Raw genomic sequence first — 27,796 nt, forward strand, 5'->3', positions numbered from 1 at the left:
AACCTAATAGCTGCGGGCAACGCAGCGGATTTCCGCTACGTATTACATGGCGGAAATCCGTCCGTGGGAAGGAGCCCTTAATGTCTACTTTTTTATGATTGAGGGGGAAAAAAGTGTTGAACTACAACCTTTTATTAGGAAATAAATGCAAATCAAACCGCATATTGTTCATATGATTTAAAAATTGTCCAATTTATGGTTGCAGAGCCGGATCTGCATGTACCTGGTCGGTCACCGGGTAATCTGCACTGCGGATGGACCCAGCGGCTCACTGGCACACACGCGCAGTACAGATTTTTTTTCCCTGCGCCGTTGCTAGACAACAACACGGAATCCACAACCTGTCCGCAACGTTGATTGTGGAGGGGCTGCAGATTGGACGGCTTCCACTGACTTCAAAAGCCGTCCATATGGAATCCGTAGAAAAATGGAGCATGCTGCGATTTCTTCCTCCACGTGCAGAAACCGAAATTGGTTTCTGGAAGTTTGCAGGAAGAATCGATTTCCCATACCATGCTAAGGGCGCCATTTGCTGCAGATTCCGCAGAAAATATCCGTCCGTGGGCCGCAGCCCTAGTATGCATGCGTTTAGCCCTAATATGCATGCGTTTTTACCCGTATGGTTCTAGTATCTGTAAAACGTATGTTAAAATGCCAATGTGGGCGGCAAGAGCTGCAGCCATAATCCAGGTGTAGCAGCATCGTTTAGGCAGATCGGGCTACTTTCTAGATACACGTCCCCCCGAGCGGCCACCACTGCCGGCAATGAATGGCCATACTAACTGATGTATTGACATAAGAACCCGGCTCTGCAGCGGGGGACCCTGACTGCGCTGCATCCAGCGGCCGCTCCTGCAGGTGGGGAGCCGCTGCACACGGGCCGGGATGCCATTACCCTACAGCGGCGCACAGTATGGCTACAGCCGGCTTCTTCCGCACGTAGCGGTACTGTCCGCGACTTTCCCCCGGCAGGCAGCTGCTGCCGCCTCCTGTCGCCCCGCCTTCCCGTGGCCCCCTGCGCATCTATGCACACCCGAATTCAATGACACCCACTTTCATACTCCGCCCCGGGTGCGGTCCCTTAAAGGCTGCCTCAGCCCTCGGGTGTCGTCACGTGATTGGTTCTTTGTCCTCACTTTCAGGCGAGGATAGCAGAACCGCAATAAAGCGCAGGCTGAATGAGAGAGCAGAAGGAGCTCAGCAGCGCCCCTTGAAGGGCGTGGCGACAGATGTGCAGAAAGGGGGAGTTACAGGACGTCTTGGAAAAAGGTAAAGTGAAACGCCCGACGTTCTTCTACGGACGGCCGCACAATAACTGGAGCCCATACTCCCCGTTATTTGCACGGTACCGTCCGAGCTACCGAAAGCCTGCCGGGGGATAACACCGAGCTCAGCCAACCAGAGCCGCCCGATATTATAGCGAGTGCAAGGTGACTGACAGCCTCTGTGACCAATCCTAGAGCTGCGGGGAACAAGCCCCGCCCCCGTCATAGACGCCAATGTTACCAATACCATTACCTTTTTAGGCGGGATTAAGAAAATGACAGATATTGGGGCAAGATGCAAATGATGGAACACACCTCCACAGCAGTGCGAGGCTGGGAGAGCAGGGAGTGAGGGGCTGGGAGCAGAGCTAACTGTGCCTCATCCTTGGAGACATTCCGAGGATGAGGAGGGGAAGGGATAAAATGGAGTAGTGTGAGGTAAAAGAATGTGTTCTCTCACCTGAGGGGGCGGCTGCCAGCCCTCATGAATCTTGTACATTTTTGTACCTTAGTCTTTCTGTATCCCCCTGTCTTTGTAAGCGCTGCGGAATATATTGGCGCTATACAAATAAAGATTATTATCTCATGGGTAGTAAGCTGAGGTAAGCTGTCCTCACACTGCCGCATCACGGAAAAATAAAGTTATTAAGGTCTCCTTCCCACGAACGGATATTCGCGGAGGAAATCCGCTGCGTTGCCCGCAGCTATTAAAGGAGATGTCCCGAGGCAGCAAGTGGGTCTATACACTTCTGTATGGCCATAATAATGCACTTTGTAATGTACATTGTGCATTAATTATGAGCCATACAGAAGTTATAAAAAGTTTTATACTTACCTGCTCCGTTGCTAGCGTCCTCGTCTCCATGGAGCCGACTAATTTTTGGCCTCCGATGGCCAAATTAGCCGCGCTTGCGCAGTCCGGGTCTTCTGCAGTCTTCTATGGGGCTCCGTGTAGCTCCGTGTAGCTCCGCCCCGTCACGTGCCAATTCCAGCCAATCAGGAGGCTGGAATCGGCAGTGGACCGCACAGAAGAGCTGCGGTCCACGGAGGAAGAGGCCATCTTCAGCGGTGAGTAGAGAAGTCACCGGAGCGCGGGGATTAAGGTAAGCGCTCCGGTGAGCTTTCTTTACCTCCCTGCATCGGGGTTGTCTCGCGCCGAACGGGGGGGGGGTTGAAAAAAAAAAAAACCCGTTTCGGCGCGGGACAACCCCTTTAAGTTCTATTGAACCTAATAGCTCAGTGTTCACGGTGCGGAATTCCACCGCAAGATTTCCACCAGATAAGCACAGATTCAAAACCCGCGGCACTTGCTTTTTTATCGCAGCAGAAAAAAAAAGACTGGACATGGTGTGTCCCGAGAATCCACGACGGCTTTGCCACGACGGATTTGCTGCCCCGTATGGACGAGATATTTGACAAATCTCATCCACATGGCTGGCCAATCTCAGGATTAGCAGCCGCAGGCGGACTCGCCGCAGTGAAATTCTGCACAAAATATCTGCCCCGTGTGAACCCAGCTTCAGGGTAGCTTGGTCTTCACACCAATTAAAGATAGATGGTATAATACAATGACCTAAACCTCACATATGAGTGGATTGCTCAAACCTCTGACTTGCTGTTTTTGGTTTCGTTGGTTGGTTCTTCAGTCCTCTCATGCCTGCCTCTACTACTCTGAACTTTAAAGGGGTGGTCTCGCGAAACCAAGTGGGGTTATACACTTCCGTATGGCCATATTAATGCACTTTGTAATATACATCGTGCATTAAATATGAGCCATACAGAAGTTATTCCACTTACCTGTTCCGTTGCTAGCGTCCTCGTCTCCATGGTGCCGTCTAAATTCGCCGGCAGCTTGCTTTTTTAGACGCGCTTGCGCAGTCCGGTCTTCTCCATTCAGCACGAGCCGCTTCAGTGTGCTCCCCGCTACAGCTCTCACTGCTCGGGAGCGCGCTGGAGCGGCCATTCTGTACCTTCCTCTGTTAGAGGAAGGTGCAGAAACTGGAGCTGCCCAGCGGAGAAGCCCAGCCCAGCCCAGCAGCCCCGAGAAGCGTCCCAGGTAAGTGATGGGTCGGGGGGGGGGGCTGTCGATGCGATGGGGGAACTAGCGCTAGGCCGGGGGGGGGCTGCCGCTGTGATGGGGGAACTAGCGCTAGGCCGGGGGGGCTGTCGCTGCGCCGGGGGGGCTGCCGATGCGATGGGGGAACTAGCGCTAGGCCGGGGGGGGGGGCTGCCGCTGTGATGGGGGAACTAGCGCTAGGCCGGGGGGGGCTGTCGCTGCGCCGGGGGGGGCTGCCGCTGTGATGGGGGAACTAGCGCTAGGCCGGGGGGGCTGTGATGGGGGGGGGGGGGGGCTGCGCCGGTTACCTTCTGCCTGGCGGTGGGTGACTGGTCGGCGGCTGCGGGGCGTCCGGTCGGCGGCTGCTTGGCGTCCGGTTGCCATGGAGACACAGCTGGCAGCGTCTCGGGAGCGCGCACGTCGGGCTGCAGCGAGCGACGGGGAAAGAGCCGGCGGCCATCTTGGGGAAACTTTTATAAGTTGCTGAAATGCTGGAACGGTAAGTAGAAACCAGCTAGGAAAGTAATTTACAGGGGTAATTAGTAATGTATGTTTAATTAGGGGGACTGGGCAAAAAAAAATAATCACTGCTTCCTCGAGACATCTCCTTTAATAGAGGCTTACCTAATTGGTGCTCCACAGCATCCAACATCATTGGGGACTTTCTGTTCCCTGACCATCCTCCATGGTCTCCCCTTCTTTATTTCTGTGTATTCATGTGGTCCTTTCCCCCCAGCTGACCTTGGGCATTACATATTTTAATATACTCATTGGACTTTGCTTTATCTGCCCAACACCACATTGAAGAACCAACGGGATTGCTGCATTTTCCAAACCTTATTTGAACCATTTTTGTTATATTTGGCCTATACTTTCTAGGTGTCACCAAGGCTTACCTCAGCCATGTATTTGACCCATGTTTGCACATCATATTTATACATTTGTATCTGCTTATAGAGATGTCTCCTGACAGTATTGCATGTACATGGGGGGAGGGGGGGAGTCCATAATTATCCCCAATACAGCTCTAAACTTTATTTCAATAAAAATAGAAAACTTATTAATCATTTTTCAACATAGTCCCCTTGATTTGTAAAGCACTTCTTCCATCATTGCAGAAGCTTCTTATGCCCTCAGAAAAATATTGTTGGCTAATTAGTGAGCCTTGCATGCACCTCTTCTTTCAGTTCTTGGTTTTGGTGAATCGATGACCCCTTAATGTTTCCTTGAGTGGACCAAATGTGAGAATCTGATGTGGCATGATCAGGAATATACAGTGGGTGAGCCAATACCACAAATGTCAGTTTTTGAAGGGTTTCAATAGTATGGGCAGCAGTACATAGATGGGCATTGTAATGCAACAACACAATGCCTTATGACAGTTGTCCTCGGTGTTTACTTCGAATTGTAGGCTTCAACCTGTCATTAAGCATCTCCTGTAGGGAGCACTGATAGTTGTTGAACCCCTCTCCTGATAAAATGTTTCGTAGCCCATGTTTCCCTATGGAGCCGTCCTATGTGTTGCATCGCACGAAAACGGGGTTTATGTGCAGTGCGATGCAACTTTAACAGTAGGAAATCCTAAAATAAGCCCTAGCTGCATTAAAAAAAAACACTTAACAGGCGCTGTCTGGCTCCGCCGCATGTCTCCTCAGATCCCTGCCAGACTTGCTTGTAGTTTTCCCTCAGCGCTTCCTGGTCAATGAATGCCTGTGATTAGTTTATCGAGCACTGGCTCTGATTGGCTGATCCACGGCGCTTGAGAACCAATCATAGCCAGCGCTTCCTGGAGGCGGGTTTTTTTCAAAAACCTGACCAGGAAGCGCTAAGGAAAAACTACAAGCAATCAGCTTGAGAAAGACCCAGAGGGTGGGTCGAAACGTTGCTGTCATAACCTTGGAATAAAAAGAAAATTGCTATCTGATTTTGAAGTCATCTTGATTGTATGGATTGTCAAGTTACACTTCTGATGCTGCTCTTACTACTGGACTAAGTAGAAAACTACAAGCAAGTACTAGGCCTTGTGAGTCCCAAAAACCTGTAAGCATCAGCAGGAAAATTTGATGGTGTCTTTTGATCTTTTTTCAGTAGGCGATTGTGGCTGTTTCCATATCATTCTCTGCTGTTAACTCTTTGTCACCAGTGATGATTTTGTCCAAGAAGGCGTCACCTTCATTATCAGTGATTCAAATGTTGTTGGCATATGTCTAAGCGAGGGTGTTTATGCAGTATTGTGGGTTGTTTCAGGAGCCATCTTGCACAAACTTTATGTATTTTAAATAATAGTTTATTTAAAATAATTCATTTTAGAAAAAAAAAATTGACACCCATAACTTTTTTTTCCCTTCAATTGGGCTGTGTGGGGCTTGGGGCAAGGTGTAGTTTCTCATTGTACCATTTGGGGTACATACAACTTGTTAATTGCTTTTTATTACATTTTTCCTTGAAGATGGGGTGATCAAAAAAGTGCAATTCTGGCATTGTGTATTTTTTTCTAATGGCATTCACCATACGGGATAATGCTTTTTTTAACAGATCAGCCTTTTATGAACACAATGATACCAAATATGTTTAATATTTTATTTTTGTTATATTTTTTTTTCAGTCTCCATAGGGGAGTTGAACTAGCAGTTGTTTGACCACTTATTCAATACACTGCAATACATCAGGTGACAACTAATGCCCTCAATTGGACTTATCTTCATCTGCAGCTGCTACAGCCAGGTGTTGGCTGTCAAAGACAGTCGACACCTGCTGCTTATGAAGTGAGTTCTGCTCCATATGAATGCCATGCTGATCCAATGTTTATTTACATAAGATTGCACGAAAGGGTTAATTATAGGTTGGGCTTCAAAAACTGCATCTAAATGGCACAAGTGAAAAGGCCCTCAGACCTACCTCACACACAACATTTGGCTTTTTTCCCCTTGTAAATAACACCATGAATTTCAGGTACTTTTGGTGCATTTTTTCATTTAGTACTTTTCCTGTGAATTATATCTTTTTAATAAATATTTTCAGTTAACATTAACAAATAAGCATGACAAAAATACTGACCATTAAATCAACATTGTCATAAAATAACAGTGATAAGTGACGATATAAATATTGCCATATAATAACAGTATAAAATGACAGTATAAATAAATAATCGCTAGTGGTCATTGGTATTAGTGCATCTTGTCGCCACCGGGACTGTGGGTGGTGACAAGATAAGGCTCTTTGACAGGCCCGCCACGCCCCCCTGTCAGGTCCTGGAACTCAGTACAAAGTGACAGCGGCGTAACCTGTGCTCCAGCATCTAACCCCTTGGCTCACCGGTTTATTCTTCTCTGTCGGCGGCCTCCGTTTGCCTCCCTGCAGTGGACAGCGGCGACGGAAGAGCGGCTTTCCCTGCGGCCTCCCTGCAATGCCCAGCGGCAGAGGAAAAGCGTCTTCACCGGCGGTCTCCCTGCACTCTGCAGCGGGGGCAGACAACGAAGGAGCGGCCGAGTGGCGGCAACAGCGGCAGCACAACGCTGCTATTACAGTGAGGGGAGGGGGTGAGGCTCCAGGGGAGCGACAACACAAAATAACTGCAGGGACAGCGCTGCGGCTGGAGGGGGGCGGAGCCTGCAGGGGAGCACGGACACAGCTATGTAAATGTGGGGAGCAAGGGGGACGAGCGATACAGGACAGCGCTGTGGAAGGAAGGGGGATGGAGGCTGCAGGGGAGCGGGGACACTGCAATGTAACTCCGGGGACAGGAAGGCTGCAGGCCACCTTGCACGCTGCTAGGACCTTCTATGCTTGACCCAATCAGGAGCTAGGGGTGCGAGAAGGGCGTTCCTCCTGTCAAACCCCTAGCTTCCGGTGGCGTCAAGATACACTAAGACCGTGGTCATTACCCATCATGGGTTAATTCCCTATGATCAGTATCCTCATGCTTCAATAATACCAGAAGCGTTAATAAACTCTATTTACCTAACTACAGGGTCCCCTCCAAACCCCATTGACCCTTTAAGAAATTCTCATTCATAAATAAATAATAATCTTTATTTGTATAGCGCCAACTTATTCCGCTGCGCTTTCAGGCATGAATAAATGCAAAACAATACAACAATTACAATGTGAGATACATTGGGTTAGACACAAATGGGTTGGGGGGTGGTACAGGAGGTGCAGGGGTTGGGGAACACAGGCAGTAGGCAATTTCATGTACAGATCATTTATTAGAAAGCAAACAGGGTGGAGCACCATAGGGAGGGGCGAGGGACTAGGTCAGGAGATTTGGTATGCTTCCCTGAAGAGGTGCGTTTTTAAGGCACGTCTGAAATTTCGTGCATCGGGAATTGTCTGGATGCCTTGGGGTAGAGCATTCCAGAGGATGGGTGCTGCTCTGGTGAAGTCCTGTAGGCCAGCATGTGAGGTTCGTATTACAGGGGTGTTTAGCCTGAGTGTGTTAGCCGATCGGAGTGAGCGGGCTGGGTGGTGTACTGACAGGAAGGAAGTGATGTATGCTGGCGCAGCGTCATGCAGAGCTTTGTGAGTGAGGTAGAGGAGTTTAAATTTAGTTCTGCAGTGGATGGGCAGCCAATGCAGCAACTGGCATAATGCAGAGGCGTCTGAGTAATGACTGGATAGAAAAATGAGTCTAGCTGCTGCATTTAGTATGGATTGGAGTGGAGCGAGTCTAGTATGGTGGAGGCCGATGAGTAGCGAGTTGCAGTAGTCAAGCCGGGAGTGGATGAGGGCGACCACGAGTGTCTTTAGCGTGTCCGTGGTTAGGAACGGACGTATTTTAGCAATATTTCTGAGGTGCATGTGGCATGTTTGGGCCAGAGATTGGATATGGGGGGTAAAGGAGAGGTCAGAGTCCAGTGTGACCCCAAGGAATCGGGCATGCCGTCTGGGGGTTATGATGGTACCAGACACTGGAATGAAGATGTTGAGGGGAGGTCAGTTAGAAGGTGGAAAGACAAGGAGGTTGTTGCAGTTTTAGAGAGGTTTAGTATGAGAAAAAGGGAGGACATAGTGTTAGAGACAGCGGACAGTCAGTGATATTTTGGAGGAATGGTCCAGAGATCTCACGAGAGGAGGTGTATAGTTGGGTGTCGTCGGCATAGAGATGGTATTGGAGGCCAAATTTGTGGATGGTTTGTCTAATTGGGGCAGTATAGATACAGAAGAGAAGGGGACCAAGGACTGAGCCCTGGGGTACCCCAACAGCAAGAGGAAATGGAGCGGAGATAGAGCTAACAAAAGAAACCCTGAAAGAGCGGTCAGAGAGGTAGGAAGAGAACCAGGAGAGAGCCGTGTCCTTTAGACCAATAGAGCAGAGCATAGTGAGAAGGAGGTTATGGTCGACAGTGTCAAATGCAGCAGACAGGTCAAGGAGGATTAGTAGGGAGTAGTCACCTCTCGACTTTGCAGTCATCAGGTCATTTGTTACTTTTGTAAGGGTAGTTTCGGTCAAGTGTAGAGAGCAGAAACCAGATTGGAGGGGGTCGAGGAGTGAGTTGTCAAAGAGAAAGCGTGCAAGGTGGGAGTAGACCAGGCGTTCCAGTAATTTGGAGATGGAGGGGAGGTTTGACACGGGTTGGTAGTTGGCAGCATCAGTTCGGTCCAGGGTTGTTTTTTTAAGCAGAGGGGATATGATGGAGTGTTTAAATGAGGAGGGGAAAGTACCAGAGGTTAAGGAGAGGTTGCAGATTGTAGTGAGGTGAGTAATAAGAGCTGGGGAAAGGGACCAGAGGAGGTGAGAGGGGAGAGGGTCACTAGCGCAGGTGGTGGGGCGAGCAGCGGAAAGGAGCCTGGAGACTTCTTCCTCTGTCGTTGGTTCTAACGTAGATAGTGAGTAGGTGCTGGGTGCAGTGCTGATGAAACCTGGATCGGAGCTGACCATGCAGTTTTCAGAGATTTCTTTTCGGATGTTGTTTTTTTTCTTTTTCTTTGAAATAGGCAGCTAGTTCTCCAGCAGTCAGATCTGTCGCAGGGGCCTGCTCTTTGGGGCTGAGGAGGGAGTGAAAGGTCTCAAAGAGTTGTTTGGGGTTGTGGGATAGTGAGGAGACAAGGGAGGTTGTTTGGCATGGTGAAGGGCTAGGTTATAAGTTTTAAGCATGAATTTGAAGTGGCGGAAGTCTGCTGGCAGCTTTGACTCTCTCCACAGCCGCTCGGCGCACATAGAACACCGCCGGATGAAGCGCATTTGGGACGTGAGCCAAGTTCATCCAGTTTTAATCCTTCATAAAGAGAAAAAAAGAAAAAGAAACAGAAGAAAAGAAAAAAAAGAGCAGGAAGAGAGACAAAATGCGTTTTTTCTGGAGTATTTTATGTCCTATTGGGAAAATGCCACCCATGGCATAATCCATGGCCAAATCTATATGTAACGCATGAAGATTTTGGTTCAGATTTAAGAGTAAATTTTGTCCAAAACTGCAGTGAATATTCTTTGCAGTATCTGCACTCGCCCTTCTAGTTGCTAAAATATATCGGGCTTTAGTCCAGGTTGTTTAGTTCAAACAGTATTGCTGACTGGCGTGAAAGGGATTAATCCACAAGGAATGTTGGACCTACAAAGCAGAATGCCACAATTGTGGCATAAATAAGTCACAAATTATGGCAAACACCATGATTGCACAATAATTTGTCTTCTTTGTGTTTCTCTCAAGACTATTCCAAAGTAGCAAAAAGGTGTACATCTTTCTCCTGTCCCATAGCACTATAAAAGTTATGGTGCTTTTCAGAGTCCTTTGTGAGCCGTCTCCTATACAAGTCTATGGGAGAGCTTGCACACAGGACTCAGAAAAAAGTCAGAATTTTGTGTGCTGTATGATTTTCAGAGGGGGACACCGCTGGAACCAAGAAGCAGATAAATATCAAAAATGCCTCACCTGGCTCCGTCACTTCCCCTAACAGCACCATAACTCAGTTTGTAGTGCTGTAGGGACGTGACAGGTTTCCTTTAAGTGTTCATGCACGCCACAATATTATGGATTCAGATATGAGCCATATATTTAAAGCAAGGATATAGAGTTAGTGGTTTTGTATAAATGATTTGTTTTATACTAGTACTCACCCCGAAACTGAATGAGAGGCTGTCGTGAACAAGTCACGACTGCATCTCCCGTTTATGCGCCCATTCAGATGTCCGAGAGCGGCGTGTATATATACTGCAGCTGGAATAGCGTCGTGCAAAGGGAGAGAGTTTAGCTATGTGTTAAACTCCTCCCCCTCCTCTCCGCCCCTTGTCGGCTGTCTGCAATGGAGTAGGGCGGAAGCTAGTTTTCTAAACTCCCACCCCCTCTCTGCCCCTGGACGGCTATCTGCAATGAGAGGGGCAGGACGGGGCAGGAGCTAGTGTGCTTATATTCTGCCCCGTCCTGCCCCCTCTCTTTGCCAACAGCTGGCAAGGGGCAGAGAGGGGGAGGGACACTGCTAAACTCCCTCCAACCTCCCTTTTTCGGCAGCTCCCATAGGAGTCTATGGGACCCGCCGCCGTATTCCGTCCGGAAGACAGTTCTGGAACTATCTTTTCGGGCTGGCGTAAAAACGGCCGACCAGAATGCACTATCTTTTCCGGCCGGCCATTTTTACGCACTGCAAAAACGGCTAGTTGAACTGAGGCATTGGTTTCCAATGCCTCAGATGGGTAGCGTATCGCCGATATCAGCTCATCTGAATGAAGCCTACAGAGCAGACGTTGTACGTTGTCAGTAGCTTTATTCATCAGTGCAACTGTAGATGAATTTTCCTTAGTAATGGTCTTCAGCTGCATAGCTGAGTAGGGAGGACAGGGGTAGCAGTTCAGGAGCAATTTCCTATTAAATGCATGCATAATTGGTTTAATAAACATATTGATAAAATGCTTAAAACGGTCTATGTTAAGAAATGTAAGCGCAATTACTCTTTAAAAGAAAACAAAACCTCCGGCACTTCCGTGGATACCAGGATAAAAGCAGTATTTCATTTAGACATCACGGATAAAAACATCTTCCAAAAAAAAGTTTTTTTGCTTACATGTTTCAAACCGAGTTCTTATTTATGCTATGGATAAGAACCTTTTTTGGAAGATGTTTTTATCCATGATGTCCAAATAAAATTCTGCGTTTATCCTGGTATCCACGGAAGTTCTGGAGGTTTTTGTTTTCTATCGCTGTGGGGTGTGCCTGCACCTGTCCGTGCACCCGACGGTGGTTGTGTCCGTGCGGTGAGCTGGCATCTTGGATTTACACTCTTTTTAAAGAAGGACTAGCCAATAACAGTAATAACAATGCATGCATTTCTCTTTCAGTGTTCTTCTAAGGATGGATATTGTCACTTATCATACTCGACTCCTGCAGCAGTTGGATGAACAGAGGAAGAAAGACCTGTTTTGTGACTGTCACATCATGGTAGAAGGCCAGATGTTCAAGGCTCATAGAAATCTTCTTTTTGCCAGTAGTGGGTACTTCAAAATGCTGCTGTCCCAGAGCTGCAAGGACATGAGCAAACCTACAACAGCCACCTTTGATGTCTTCTCTGCTGACACGTTCACGGCCATCCTAGATTTTGTCTATTCTGGCAAACTACCCCTGTCTGGGCAGAATGTCATTGAAGTTATGTCAGCGGCTAGTTATTTGCAAATGACTGATGTCATCCGCATATGCAAAATGTTTATTAAATCCTCCCTGGATATCAGTGAAAAGGATTGTTACTCTAGTATGTCAAACAGTGGCAGAAGGCACCACTCAGGTCACCAAAGTGTTTGCAATGCAAGTTGGGAGATAGGTAGCTATCCATTACATGAGTCGGATGATGATATTTCTGAATGCATAGAAAATGGGCATTCTTGGACTCCATATAGTAGCCAAACTAGGTCTAAAGAGTCACACTGTAATGAAATGACCAGAGCTGTAGCAACTACAGTCCTAGATATCCCTCAATTACCCAATTCAACTTGCTCTCCTGACAACTTGGAGAACACTGATTCAGAGGCAATTGATGCTGTCTGTGACCCAGACATGTCTCATGGTGGACACCCAACTGAAGAGACTGAAGCCATTTTAAATTTCTTGACAGCGAGTCATCATAGAGGAAGAAGGAGATCATCATATAAAAGCCGAGCAATCCAAGCTGACCAGATCTATGCCACAATGCCAACTATCATGGGTGTTCTAGGAGGCTGGGGAGAAGGTGAGCGTGAGTATAGATAGTGATTACTTTCCTCACTCACATCTAACATTATACGTTTGCTTAAAGGGAATCTGTTACCTACTTTTAGCCCTAGAAGCTAAGCTTATGAGCTGAAACTAGGTCACCCACTGATTCCGGGGATCTAAGTATTATACTTGCCTTCCCTGTCGTTCCCCCGGGGTCAGTGCTGAAAGCCGCCGTTTAGTGTATTTAATTCTAATTTTATAATGGGTGGACTACTTAAGAGCGCCGCTGAATGCATTCAGTGGTGGCTTTCAGTGCTCACATTGGTGAGAAGGTTAATATAACACCTAAATCCATGGGTCACCTACTTTCAGCCCAAAGCTTATCTTTTAGGGCTAAAAGTAGGTGACAGCGTCTCCTTAACTTTATCCAACAGTTTAAAAAAAATCAGAAATCTGTGCTCCCTTCTCCTGACACCCTAATTCTTCAAGGAGAAAAACTGCAAAGCATTGGTGTGGAAGAGACATTGAGTGCCTTATGTGAGGAATTCAAAAGATGTCCTAGCAAATACAAGTTTGCTAGCAAGTTTGGAATGTGTCAGCACTTACAAATGTCCTCCAGACCTCCAATGCTGGATTGTTACATGCGGATTTGACACAAATTACAGCCTTTGCAAAACAAGGACTGAAATTCATGGTGAAAATCTGTGTTAGGCCTCGTTCACACGGGCGACAAAGTCGCGTGATTTTGTAGCCCGTGCTTTCCTATGGGTCCCTTCACACATGCGATGTTTTGTAGCATGCTACAAAACGATACAAAAACCTTATGGTTCCCGCTATATGCACGCGACATGTGAGGTTTTGTAGTTCATGTTTCTCTATGGAGGCTTTCTTCCTGTCGCATCACACGAAAACACGATTTTCGTGTCGTGCGATGCAACTTTGACAGTAGGAAATCCTACTGTCGAAGCTAAAATTTAAGCCCTGGCTGCATAAAAAAAAAAACACAGATACATCACCTGTCCAGCGCTGTCAGCCCGGCCGCATCTTCTCCCTGGGTCCCCGGCAGTGATCTTCTCCTCTTCTGGCCGGGGATTCAAAAATCCCCACCTTCTGGAAGCGCTGGCTGTGATTGGCTAAGCATCATCCAATCAGAGCCAGCGCTCGATGAATGGCAGTGATTGAATCAATCACAGCCATTTATCAAGTGCTGGCTGTGATTGGCTGACGCTTAGCCAATTACAGCCAGTACTTGATGAATGGCTGTGATTGGTTCAATCACTGCCATTCATCGAGCTCTGGCTGTGATTGGCTAAGCGTCAGCCAATCACAGTCAGCACTTCCAGGAGGCGGGGTATTTTGAATCCCCGGCCAGAAGAGAAGATGATGTGTGCTGGGGACCAGGCAAGAAGATGCGGCCGGGCTGACTTCTTCAGCTACAGTGTATTTTCGGGAAAGGGATTTATATTTCAAGCCCCCCCCCCTCCAATCCTCGCATGTGGTGCTACAAAGTCACGCAATTTTGTAGCACCACATGCGACTTTGTAGCGCTACAAAGTCGCAGTATCATTGTGAGAAATAGCAGCGATATCGCACGGACCAGTGATGCGATGTCGCTGCGATTTTCTCGCAGTGATGCCGTGTCGCCCGTGTGAACGAGGCCTTTAATCCACAACGTAGTGAGCATGGCATGGTTTTGAAAATCCTCAGCAAAAAGACTGCCTTATGTGAATGGGTATTGATTCACGTATGAGTATATACTCATCGTCAAAAAAATCAAGCACCTGAAAGAGTTGTCAGAATTGAATGAAACTTTTTGCATGATTGTAACGTTGATTTCCATTATTGCAGAAAACTGAACACTTGAAGGAAGGCTCTAGTAACCTGTTGGGCGCCTTTACTTGGGTTCAAGATGTGATAGGGCTGGGAATGGAGGCATACAGGTTCTGTATAGTATCCTGTAGCATATCACTCCACGTTTGCTGTAATTCTAAATCAGTGTTTCCCAACCTTTCAGCCTGTGGGCACCCCTGGAAAAAAAAAATTACGGCGCGCCACCCCCTACCAAAAAGGGGTGTGGTTAGGGTGTGTCTAGGGTTTGGCTTAATACAACATATGATTTTTACCTCCATCGTTATAAAAACGACAGGGCGGTTTAAGAAAAAAAAAACACAAAAGGAAGAGCACTGGGTGGGCTATTGATATACATTATATTTAAAATTAACATCCTGCGGAATTAAATCCCGCACCACATGATAATATCCACACGGGTTTTGTGCAGATTGTTTCCAGACCATGTGGATGATTTTCACAATCCCATCCACTTTGCTGCTACAGCTACTGTAGATTCCATAACTAATCTGCCCCGTGTAGTAATAGTGCCCCTCCCCCCCATGTTGGTGGCCCCGGTAGTAGTAGCGACCCGCTATATTGGTGGCCCCGGTAGTAGTAGCGACCCGCTATATTGGTGGCCCCGGTAGTAGTAGCGACCCCCTATATTGGTGGCCCCGGTAGTAGTAGTGACACCCTATATTGGCGGCCCTGGCAGTAATAGCGACTCCCTATATTGGCAGCCCCGGTAGTAATAGCGACCCCTATGGCGGCCCCGGCAGCAATAGGTGACCCCTATGGTGGCCCCAATATTAATAGCGGCCCCTATTGCGGCCCCAATATTAATAGCGGCCCCTATTGCGGCCCCAATAGTAATAGCGGCTCCTTTTGCGGCCCCAATAGTAATAGCGGCTCCTTTTGCGGCCCCAATAGTAATAGCGGCCCCAGTAGTAATATTAACCCCACCGTAGCCCCACCAAACCATTACCCCCACACCCCCAGTAATAACAGGCACTGGTGTATCTTGAAGCTTTATGCCTGGGCTGGAGGTTTACCTCCAGAGCAGGCAAAAAGCTATACAGCATGATTCCCTTGGCTGGCCGAGACACCGAGGTCTGCAGTGAGCTATGCACTGGCAAGTGTATCTGTCACTCTAGCGCTGACCCCGGCTCTCGGCCTGCTCCCCTGGGTCTGACTCCCCCACAGCGCTCAGCCTGCTGCCCGTGTCGCTGGCGCCGTGCATTTGATCCTCCTGCTGCCCACCGGGTATTCACCGCTTCCACTGTCGATGCCTCTCTTCTCATGTGCGCCGGCTGTGTCAGGTGTGCCGGCCACCGTCCCGGCTGTGTCATGGGTCCTGGCCGCCAGCTCTCTGGATTGAACACGACCCCAGCCAATCAGAATCTGGAAGCTGTCATGAGAGGAACACATGTGCTTGCAGGATGTCCTGAACATATCGCTGAGCTGTCATTGTCCTTTGTGCCACTACTTGGTGTGACCGACTGTCACATGCAATGGCCCCTCAGATCATCAGACCAGCAGTGGGAACGGTGTGCCGATCCACAACATAGGCAGGATTGAGGCGCTCACCCCTTGCCAGTGCCCAAACTAAACCTGGTTTGTCGCTGAAGACAACCCAGTTGCATTCTGTAGCAGTCCAGTTTTGTTGCTCAAGACACCGCTGCAAACAGGGGCGACGGTGGGTGTCAAATGCAGTACACATATTAGCACCGCAAGACCGAATATCCTTCATCCAAGTGCTTAGAAATGGTTTGACAAACACACAGGCCTGTAACGATAGAGCCACCTGTCTCTGAATGTCAGACAACAAAACAGTTGGAGCTGCTCTTGCTTGTCGGATGATCACACAATTCTCTATTGGTGGTCTGTTGAGAGAGTCCTGACCCTGGTCGCCTTGTGTGCCCTCACGATTCACTGGCTCAACACCTTCTAATAATCTGGTCAGAACGGCCAAGGTGGTGGGTAATTCATTGATATGACCCTCCAACGTTTGGCATTCCAGTAATGCGCCCCCCTCAAACTGTTAACTGGGCTAAATCTCTTTGATTGCTCTACACAAGCAGAAAAAAGGTCTAATACACAAAAGAAGCCTCAGAGAGCCTTTTTATAGGCCAAGGGGGGAACCACTTTTAGGGCCTCAGGTGGCAAAACTGTTCATCTAATCACACCACAACTCTAATCATTTGCATATCTGCCTGAGATGTAACTGCAAAACGAGAACTTCTTCTAGGGGCTTCATTTTTTTTAACATACATTTTTTTTTTTATACAAAGAATGTATATTAACCTGCTTGGTTCCTACTGTCTTCCTGAACAGCCTGTCCAATGTGTCACGTACAATTTAAACCAATTCCCAATGAGAATGTTGGCCGGTGCTCCTTTGTAGTGTGTACACTGACAGATTATAAAAAGTACATTCAGTGGGGACGAGTGATTATATTTGTTGGCAGCACATCTCCCTGTTTACGCAAGATGTGCTGCTGATAATTGAGCATTTCAAGGCTTGCACAAAATACAGTATCAGACACCAAATGAGCCTTCCGATTGTGTGTATATTCACAGGGGCCAATGATCGGGGAAACAAACATTTGGTGGCCCTTGTAAAGGAACCTTAAGGTACAATACAACAGATGTAAGGGCTTGTTCGAACACCAACAAAAGTTAAAGAGCCGGTGCTAAACGGAACCCATTGACTAGAATGGTTTCCATTCAATAAAGTCATGCACTCCAGCATTTTCACAGATGAAATAGCGCTGCATAAAGTGCTGGTTCTTCTGGGATTTTCACTGAAATTAGCAACAAAGTTTCTAATTAGAGCTTTTTATGCTGATGTTAATGAAGCTTTTCATGGGTTTTAATAAAAAACCCCAATTACAGTCTGTAGAAAAAAAAATCAGTGTGGATTTGAGACCTTCTGCAGATTCTTAAACCCACGTTGTGCCTTATCTGTTGCAGATGTTTTTCTGGACTTGGCAAAATATGCATAGGCACATGGCCTTAGGTAATATGGATACAACGAGGTGCCTAGAGTAGTGCAATAGAGAACTACACGGATATTGCGCCAAACACTATGAATGTTTAATGTAAAATGCACTATAATTATTCAGATTTGTGGTGTTTCTTTACATGGGAGAGAAAAAAAAACAAGTTTAGAAAATACCGTACTTTGAAAGAACTTCCCATTAACCCTTTCCAATCCACTGTCTGACCTCTGAAGACATTATGATTTAAGGCTGTACAGCTCCGATGTTGGAAGACATCCGTCGGGGTTCTCTTACTGTATATTGCCAGCCTCTCTGCTGTCGGAGCCTATCCAACGTGTCACCTCATGCAGTACTGGCTTTAGCCAGCAGATAGCGCCGTTGTATAACGGCAGAAAAAGAGTAAGCCCCCTAGGAAAACCAGGATACAAATTGGATTGGAAAGGGTTAAGGCCGGCTTCCCACGGCCGTGACGGGCTCCGCCACGGAATTCCGCAGCGGAGCCCGTCACGGCGCCCCCCCGAGACCCCAATACTTACCTCCGGATCCGGCGTCTTCTGTCCCGCATGACGCTTCGGCGCGCATGCGCAATAGAGCGCGTGACGCGCCAGTCGCGTCATATGACACGCCCACAGCGTCACATGACGCGGCTGGCGGTGGGCGGGGAATCGGTTTCATGCTATCTTCCGCTGTGCTACAGCGGAAGATAGCGTGACGGACGGCTTCCATTGACTGCAATAGAAGCCGCCCGCGCGTACACCCACGGCAAATAGAGCATGCCGCGGGTGAGCATGGGAGATGTCACGGTGCGGAATTCCGCGATGGAATTCCGCACCGTGAGCATTGAGCTATTATAAATCCGTCCATGAGAAGGAGCCCTAAGGGTGACTACCCACTACAGTTTTTTTTCACTGCGAAATTCGCAGCGTTTTTTTTCTGCAGGGGTCTATGGGACTTGTAATGTTAAAATCGCGATCGCGCAAAATCGCAATTTTAACATTACAAGTCCCATAGACCCCTGCAGAAAAAAACGCTGCGAATTTCACAGTGAAAAAAAGCTGTAGTGGGTAGTCACCCTAAGAACCATAATATGGGCTCATGCACACAGCCATATAAAGGCTGCTGTAGTGGTGCATGCACCCTTTACTATACCTCCATATGAATCTGACAGAATAATATAGGGCATGCTTCATTGAATTCCACATGTACATAGGTATACTTCTCTAGAAGCATCATGTTACATCTTAGCAGGGCTTATCCTACACGGGAATATAATATTATATACACACACTCATTGACAAAAAAATAACGCCATAGGGTGCAATCAAATGAAACTTTATACATGTGAATGTAATAATGATTTATATAAATTATTACATCATTAGAGTGATTTATTGGGGAAAACTGTACACTTCAAAAGGAGATTTTAGTATCCCATTAGGCCGCCTCTAGCATGGATACATCATGAGATACGGTTGGGCATGGAGGTAAACGGGCAGATGGGCCGCTAGATCCTGCACAGTCGTAGGCTGTCAAAACTGGGGTCCCAGTGGCTCTCATAAAAGCTAAATCCGCTGATTAGACAGAGCAAGGAAGTGTGGCAAGCTGGCGGAGGCATTCCTGGGAAACCCTTGCTGTTTGTGGGTGAGCATTATACAAAAATGCCTTCTGGAAGCGGCCTGAGGGGAACACATGTCGCTGTAGGATGTCCTGAACATATGGCTGAGCTGTCATTGTCTCTTGATCACTACCAGTGGTGACTGACTGTTGTATGCAATAGCCGCGCAGATCATTACACCAGCAGGGGGCAGTGTGCCAATCCACAGCAAACGGTTGGGAATGGAGGCCAACAGGCAGATGAGCCTCTAGATCCTGCACATTCGTAAGCTGCCAAAACTGGGGTCCTAGCGGCTCTCATAAAAGCTAAATCGGCGATAAATCCGCTGATCAGACAGGCCAATGAAGTGTAGCAAGATGGCGGAGGCATTCCTGGGAAACCCTTGCTGTTTGTGGGTGAGCATTATCCAAAAATGCCTCCTGGAAGCGGCCTGAGGGGAACACATGTGGCTGCAGGATGTCCTGAACATATGGCTGAGCGGTCATTGTCCCGTGTACCACTACTAGTGGTGGCTGACTGTAGTATGCAATAGCCGTCTAGACCATCACACCAGCAGGGGGCAGTATGCCAATCCATAGCAAACGCAGGATTGAAGCATTCACCATGATGGCTCAATAATCAAACATGACCGTCATTGGCCCCCAAACAGAACCTGGATTGGTCAATAAAGATGATAAGGTTTCAGTCCATACAGTCCAGGTTTCTCATTCACACCACTGCAAACAAAGGCTATAGAGTTTATGTGTTAATGACAGGACAGGTAATGGGTGCAGTGACACCACATTTCTTTCTGCTATGTGCCTGTCAGTGTGCGCCGGGATCCCCCTCGTCCCCCGATGTCTCCTACTTGTTGGTTCCGTGTCCGGGGGAGGAGGCGTCCTGCAACACACTGACATCACAGTGTGCGCCGGAGATCATCGCTGTTGGCGGCGCGCCGGGCACAGGTGAAGCAGAGCATCCATGAGGTAAGTACGTGGGTCTCGTGGGGGGCAGTCACCGCTAGAGGCCCGCTATAAGGGGGCAGTCACCGCTTGGGGGGCCCACTGTAAGGGGGCTGTTACCGCTGGGGGGCCCACTGTAAGGTGCAGATACTGCTGGGGGCTGCTGTGGGGGGCAGATACTGCTGGGGGGGCCGCTGTGGGGGGCAGATAATGCTGAGGGACCGCTGTCGCTGCTGGGGGGCGCTGTTGCTGCTGGGGGGCCGCTGTAGGGGGCGCTGTCGCTGCTGGGGGGCCGCTGTAGGGGGCGCTGTGAGGAGCACTATCACTTCTGGTGGCTCATCATTACTGAGATAAGTGAGGGGGAGGCTGGAAGAGGCGAGGGCCTGTGCAATGGGTGTTTTGGTTTATTAAATACAGTTATATATTACAATTACATATATTTGTTATTTAAACTATAAATATCGCGAATTTATGGATTTTTTTCTCGAAGTGACACACCACCCGAGTTATGCTCGTTTTTTTGGCGAATTTTCACACACCGACCTCAAAAGGTTGCCCATCACTGGTCTAGACAGAGACGGGTCTGTAACAAAGGCGTCACCTGTGGCTGGATGATGAATAACGAAACTGTTGGATCTGCTTGCGCTTGTCGGTGAATCAAACGATTCTCTCTACTGGTGATCGGTCTGGGCCGTCCGGAGCCTGTTCGCTGTGTGTGCCCTCACGTAACCGCTGCTCTCAACATTTATCAGCTTAGTCAGAATGGGCTCGATGGCAGACAATGTGTCGAAACAACCAACCCGCTTCTTTCATTGCAGTGATGTTCCGTCTCTCAAAGGCTGTTAACGGGGCAAAATATCTTCCAAGAGGCACGCTACACAAAAGTAGCCTCTGAGAGCCTTTTTAATAGGGGAATGAGGGAAGCACCTTTATGGCTTCTGGTGGCAATACCCAGAGTCTAATCATACCACAACTGTAACCATTTACATATGTGCCTGAGACATAACTTCATGCAGAGTCTTGCAGCAATATGACATTTATTATCTGGGTGCGTTATTTTTTTTGTCAATCAGTGTGATATATATGTCCTAAAAGGACCAATATACAAACTTATACAAACACGAGAGAGACTGCAAAATTCCTCAGCTTTTTCTTACATATACCCAATGGAGCTGGCCATTAATTAATTAGCAGGTACGCTTACTCCTTACTGCTTCACAGAATGATAGGAGTCTGAGAGAACTATACCTCCCATCCACTATAACTCCCATCATCATGCCACATCCCCTTCCTGCTCAGGGCAGTTGGCCTGAGCACTTGCCATAGCACAATCATATGCCCGAGACAGAGCATTGGCATTTTCTTGCCATTTTCCTAGTCAGTAAGATTGGAGTGCCAGGAACAATTTTGTCACATGGCTGTTCCTTATTCTGGGACATGAATTTTAAAGGGTCATTTTCTGTTGCCAGCTTAAATCTTCAAAGTAGGTGATACTTCAAAGCCTTGAGAGCCCACTTAATAGCCAAGTACTTCTTTTCAACCACTGTGTAATTTTTGTGGTGCTTGTTTAGTTTTCAACACCGGATATTCCACTCTATCACAGGCTTAGGGCTTATTCACATGGGCGTATATCGGTCGGGTTTTTACGCCCTGGCCGATATACACTGCCCTTGGTTTACAATGCATCAGTGCACAGGGGTGTATCTTCGCAGCGTAGAAGTGCCCGGCCGGGCGCTTTTATGTCAGCGGCGGTAGTTGCATTGACTCCTATGGGAGCCAATGATAGCTGCAGGAGAAGGGAGGTGGGAGGGAGTTTAGCAGCATGACTACTAAACTTCGTCCCCCTTCTCTTATCCTCTTCTTGCCGCTGTTTGCAATGGGAGGGGTGGGATGGGGGCATAGCTAAGCCCCTCACCTCCCATTTCAAACAGGTGGAGAGGGGTGGGAGCTCAGCACACTAGCTCCCGTCCCGCCTCCTCCCTTTGCCGTCGGGCGGGGAGAGACAGCCCTTTCCTCCCCCTCGCCGTCTCTCTGCGTATACGCCGCCCCGTGCATCACACAGTAGCGTATATCAGCTGGCCATGTTAACGGCCGACTGATAAACGCTCGTGTGAATAGGCCCTTAGAACAAGACTGCTAGAGGCATCCATTTGCACTATGAACTCTTTTCTAAAATCTGGGGTCATAAATATTGGTTTGGAACACAGGGCAAGTTTCAAATTTTGAAAGGCAGTTTTGGCCTCTGGACTCCCTTTTATTAACCCGGAATCTCTGCCTTTTATCAGCTCAAAAAGGTGAGAGAAAAAAACAAATACATTCACTGTAAAAGCCAAAAATGCAATACCTGATAGGCTGCAAAGCAGGCACAGTGTGGCCCATTTTGGAGATGCAAGGAAACCCACTGCTATATCAGTGAGAGTTGCTATCCTATATGGTGGGCCACATCCATCTTTGGCTGGCCTCTTTGGTGTTGTTCACATGTGTGGGCTATGTTTGTTTGCAGTCACTCTTCCCCAATCTGGGCTGGGTTCAGTAGATGACTGCACATAAGTCTGCACTGAACACGTAGCTCCTCCATATCATAGTCTGGCTAACCGCATTCTATTAGGGTTTATGGCGATTGCGCCTGCCCTACAGCGATTGCGCCTGCCCTACAGCGATTGCGCCTGCCCTACAGTGATTGCGCCTTTTCTGCGGCTGTTGTGCCTCAATCAAAGGGACCGCTATACCTGAGAAATAAGGAATAAACTGTAATACCCATTTTTCCAAAGAAGGTTCTTACTTGTTTCTTGGTAGCAGGCCGGGCCATTTTTGGTTTGCTTGAATTTTCTCAACTTGAAACTTCAGAAGGCCTCTCATGATGAGACAACGCATGTATTTGGCCTCCTCCAGTCCAACATGACAGTGTTTTGGATTGGCTGTCAGACCAGTGGCCTACGGGTCATCAACAACTGCTTGTGTGTGATTCAGGTGTGTCATCTAGTCTGAGCTAAAGATCACTATATCGTCCAAATAAGTGGAAGCAAAATGTTGTGGGGGCTCAATATTCTGTCCATTAGTCTCTAGAACATCACTGGGGCCCTCTGCAGTCCAAAAGGCATATTTTTGTACTGAAAGAGTCCATCTGGTGTTGTGTATCAGTCATAGGGACCCACGCAGCGGTTTACACATGCGGCCATATGAATGAGCCCTAATACTAGTGTACCAGAACATGTGTACGTTTATCTTCTATCACTGTAAATCAGACTTGACTAAGGTTGTTTTTTTTAACTACCTGAAGGCCAGTGTAATAACCCAGACTAACGGTATCATACACATCTGTAATGTTGGTAGTCTGAGTCACTAGACCACCAGGTGGGCCAAGATTTGTGGACATAATAGGAGCATAAATATGCACGTATTACACTCATGTGGTATTGACCTATATTTTAGAAAAAAAAAAAAAAATTTTGGACACTTCAGCCAATTTCATATGTTTTCATTACAGAGGTTATACCAAGTATGCGTTTCAAATGCCCATTTTGTTCACATATGGTTAAGAGAAAGACAGATCTGAAACGCCACCTGCGATCCCATACAGGGGAACGTCCATACCCTTGCAAGGCATGTGGAAAAAGGTTTACCAGGATGGAGCACATGCGCAATCATTTCCGAACGGTATGTTTTTTTGTTATCAGTGAATTATGGCACAATAATCTAGCATAGTACTTATGGCAGAATAAATACAAATACATTTATTTAAAAATGTACAGATAAAAATAATGTTTGGTTTTATTTAGTAAAAGTGAAAAAAGCCAACACAGTATTACTATAATCATTATGTCCTGTATAATTACCTCCATACCATCACTGAACAAAACCCAGTATACCAAGACCAACATTACCAATAATAACACTATACAAGGACCAAATAGTTCTGCCACACCACGATCACATTTTACCAGCGACATATAGTGACAGAATAATACACCATACTGTTACTAGATGAAGACCACTTCAAAGATCAATAATACTCCATACAATGACAATATAGCAGGATATATCAGCTCTACACAGGCGCTCTGCTGATCATAGAAGTTATTACAATACCATTATATCCAGTGATCATAGGTGATGGACTCAGACTGTAGTCATTCACTTTCCCTTTTCTCTTCCACGCGTCCCAGACCGCCATGACAACATCTCCTGTTCACAACTTGTCCCTGTCGAGTTTGACACACACACATCTTTGGCTCCTCAATTTTCTAGCCACCTTTAGTGCCTCCCACACAGTAAAAGTGCTCCCACTCAGTAATAATGCCTTTTTATTCCCATCGCTCAGTAATATAACCCCTTTTGCCCCATTCAAGAACGATGATGATCATTAACCATTCTGTGTCACCCTATGGATCAACTTTCGCCATTTTCATTAATCAAGTACAGCTTCTTGCACTAGCAAATAGTCATGCCAGTGTATGCCATGATTGTGTCTAACCAGCGAGTTTTTTGACAATCTCTTCGTTGTGAACCATTGACAAATCCCAATGCCCCTTATGCTGCCATCCAGTAATAACTAAAATTTAAAAAGCTGTATTCACCTCTGTCACTATTCCCGACCTCTAGCCCGCCCTACACTGGTCCCTTGCTGACTTTCTGGTAGCAGGATCATGTGATTGCTGCAGCTAGTTCCCAGCCTCACCAACATTGTGTCCAAGGATTAGCCAAAGCGATTATGTCCTGGAAGTCAACATGGGATCAGAGCGATGCTTACAGCAGAGGCAAGAACAGTGACAGAGGCAAGTACTACAGTTTTTTTCACTTTACTTCCTCATCTAGCCGAAATGTCTGTCCATGCACTTGCAAGACTGCCCCTGCATCATGCATGATAGCCTGCAGAGCTTTAACTAGACCCCAAGCTGCCATATGTAGTCATCGGCACACTGTATCATGGGTGGGCCAGTGGGGCGATGGAATAGGGACTTCCCCCTACCTACTGATTATATGCAGTGGTCAGCTCTGAATTTTTTTACAGTAGCAAAAGAGACAATAATTAGGGCATTCAGTGTTTTGACTCGTTTCACATATGCTTTGATTATATTTTTCCAGATTCACGAGGCTGGGAAACTTATATGCAGGAGGTGTAAGCGTCCAGTGACAGATGAATCAGGGCAGGTGGTCCAGGAGGGAACGAGGCGATTTCGGTTATGTAATGAATGCGTGGCTGAAGTCGGAGTCAACAATTTTCCTATTGAGTTAGATGAATATGAGGATCACCCTATAATCTTGTCCGGTGATGAGGAGAAAGAATCACCACCTTGGACCTTCCATCGAGAAAGAGAGATGACTGAACCACAACTTATAGATGACACTTCTTCTGACTTGGTTATACATGAAGTCATGGATAGTGATGATGATATCAAACCAATTGAATGTTAGCCAAGTTGAATTATTCAGTCTGGGGTATTCCAGTATCACCTCAACATCAATAACTGTGAACAGATAATGCAACTTACTTTTATTAGAAAATATATATATTTCATTCTATGTAAATACTTTTCAGTTTCAAGTTATACTGATACAAGTCTTCGTATAAAAGTGAAGGTCTTCCTAACCGGTGCTTATTTTTTGGGCAAATTTACTTGTCCAGGTTTGTGGGGTTTGGCCTTTCTACAGTCATTTTCACTAATATCTCACATTGTAGGCACTAATCTTTTCTCCCATTACCAGTTTGGATGAATAGAGGAGGATTTTGAGAACATGGATTGATCCACTTGGGTTTAAAAACATTGCCTTGTACCAACCACTTCTTCACTGCCATGTAAGGGTATTTTTGAGATTTGAGCAAGGACAAAATTACTTTGTATATGCAGTACAGTACTGTGTATTGAGTGTATTGTTAGTGATCTGAATGTATGTATATACAGTACTATATAAGAACAGGTCATAGTGTGACAACAGCAAGCGGGAGTAGAACTGGAGATGTACTGTATATGTAAGCAAGTGGGCTCTAGAAAAATAATTTCCCTGGAAAACTCTTTAATTCAAGGAGCTTTTGAACAGGTACTACCCTATACCATTATTCCCTAGGTGCACTGTAGATAAATTACTGATTCCACGTCACAGTAGTTCATAGGAGATTTTCCTGCAGGCACATGGTATCAGGCAATCAGACAAAGGCACCACAATTTCTGTACAGAGCATGTAGTGAACATGTACCCCAATGAGTGTATGCAGATCTAACAGATGCTATAATGCCTGGTCACAGACTTTAACATTGTGAGTAGTGTTGAGTGAACTTTTGAAAAGTTCAGTTCAGCTGGTTTGCCAAAATTCAGCAAAAAGTTCTCTTATGTCCAAATTAGTTTGAACTGACCTGAAACTTCACCAATACCCCTAAAGCTAGCGTATACAACAGTCTTAGAACCAGAAGAAAATACTACTACTACTTTGTTCAGTCTTTAGCACTGTTGCCTTGTAGTATTGGGGTCCAAGGTTCAAATCTGACAAAGCCTGACATCTGCATGTAGTTTGCATGGTTCCCCTGTGTTTGTAACTCTTTCTACAAACTCATTCAAACATTCATGTAAATGTTGTCCTTGGACAGATTTGAACCCAGGACTACAGCGCTAACCACTAAGCCACCATGCTGCTCCTAAAGAGAAGGAGGAGAAGACGCAAGGTAGCTCAGTGATTAGCACTGTTGTCTAGCAGTACTGGGGTCTTAGGTTCGAATTTGACCAAGGACAACATCTGCATGGAGTTTGTATGTTCTCCCTGTGTTCATATGTTGTTTTTCATAATAATAATAAACACCTTATATAATGCATACATTTATTGAGGAGAACATATAAACTCTATGCAGATGTTGTCTTTGGTCAGATTTCAACCTAAAACCACAGTACTGCAATGCAAGAGTGCTAACTACTGACCCACTGTGCTTCTTTTTTCTCCAGAAGAGAAGAAAGTTTGATGCTAAAAGTTTAGATTGGCATGACCCTGAACAATTTCTTCCTCCAGTGGAAGAGAAGGAAAAACCCACAGAAACACAGAGAGAACCTTCAAACTCCATGCAGATACTGTTCTTGGTCAGATTTTAACCTAGGATCTCAGTGCTGCAAGGCAATACTGTTCACTAAACCAAAGTGGGGAGGGGGAAGATGATGTTAGGATTCAGATTGGCTACTTGGGGATACAGGAACTGTTCCAACCTGTCAAGGTACACGGGACCAGTTACTATACGCTCACCAAAAAGAAATAAAATTAACCCTTCATTACACTACACCAAACCTTCAATTTTGAGCTAGCACAGACATGTTCTTTGTAGACAAGGGGATTTTTGGTTCCCTAAAAACAGCATTCTATGCTAATTGACTTATCATAATTGATGAAATGTGGCCTCATCGGAGTATAAAATGTTTCCAAAGTGACTGTCAGTATTGAAAAGATCAAGCATTTTGGTAGCACACTCCTGTCTATGCAGCTCATCATCTGGCTTCAATTGTTGGACAATTTTCGTTTAATGAGAATACATATGAAGCCCTTATGCAGTATTTGATGCACTGTTGACAGTATGTTGAATTATCTTGATTCTTGGTGAATCGATTTCCCCATACTTCTCTTAAACTGCGCTCAAATTTCTTCTACTTTCTCATTTGAAACACTTGGATGAGCTCCCTCAAACTGTTTTAGAACACAACATAATTGTTTTTCCTTCAGGTGCATCTCCTCTATACACTTGGTAATTGAATTGCACTGAAATCGAATTGATTTTGTTTAGGTATACCACGCTATTTTGGGGTCGCCATTTTGCTTCATCTAACCGTCGTGCTGCACAGCGAGTATGAACTTCAAAAGCAGATAAAATTAATGAAACAAAAGGCCTTATTTGTCAAAAATAGCAATTAAACTGTCTTTGTTGCCCATTGCAACCAATAACAGTACAGCTTCTCTTTTCTTATACTATTTCTTGTTAAGTGATAATTATTTCATT

The 27,796-nt window shown here is 46.5% G+C and overlaps 1 protein-coding gene across 2 annotated transcripts; it reads left to right on the top strand.

Moving 5' to 3' along the window:
• The first annotated feature begins 1,074 nt into the window (after window positions 1–1,074).
• ZBTB8A (zinc finger and BTB domain containing 8A) lies at window positions 1,075–27,680 on the top strand. Of its 2 annotated transcripts, none has more exons than XM_066575024.1 (4): window positions 1,075–1,269; window positions 11,594–12,480; window positions 23,315–23,484; window positions 24,913–27,680. In XM_066575024.1, exons 2-4 carry the CDS (start codon window positions 11,607–11,609, stop codon window positions 25,240–25,242), a joined length of 1,374 nt encoding a protein of 457 aa, XP_066431121.1. In that variant the 5' UTR covers window positions 1,075–1,269; window positions 11,594–11,606; the 3' UTR covers window positions 25,243–27,680. The 2 variants fall into 2 exon arrangements, with proteins under 2 accessions (XP_066431121.1, XP_066431122.1); XM_066575025.1 differs by having other exon boundaries at window positions 11,594–12,474.
• Window positions 27,681–27,796: the final 116 nt, after the last annotated feature.

The sequence above is a fragment of the Eleutherodactylus coqui genome, chromosome 1 (assembly GCF_035609145.1).
Source record: "Eleutherodactylus coqui strain aEleCoq1 chromosome 1, aEleCoq1.hap1, whole genome shotgun sequence".
Lineage (NCBI taxonomy): Eukaryota > Metazoa > Chordata > Amphibia > Anura > Eleutherodactylidae > Eleutherodactylus > Eleutherodactylus coqui.

Excerpts from the sequence above, each read along its gene's own strand:
- ZBTB8A (XM_066575024.1), top strand. The coding sequence starts at position 11,607 with ATGGATATTGTCACTTATCATACTCGACTCCTGCAGCAGTTGGATGAA. Across the intron at positions 12,481-23,314 it reads AGGCTGGGGAGAAGGTGAGC|AGGTTATACCAAGTATGCGT; the intron begins GTGAGTATAGAT and ends TTTTCATTACAG. Across the intron at positions 23,485-24,912 it reads TGCGCAATCATTTCCGAACG|ATTCACGAGGCTGGGAAACT; the intron begins GTATGTTTTTTT and ends ATATTTTTCCAG.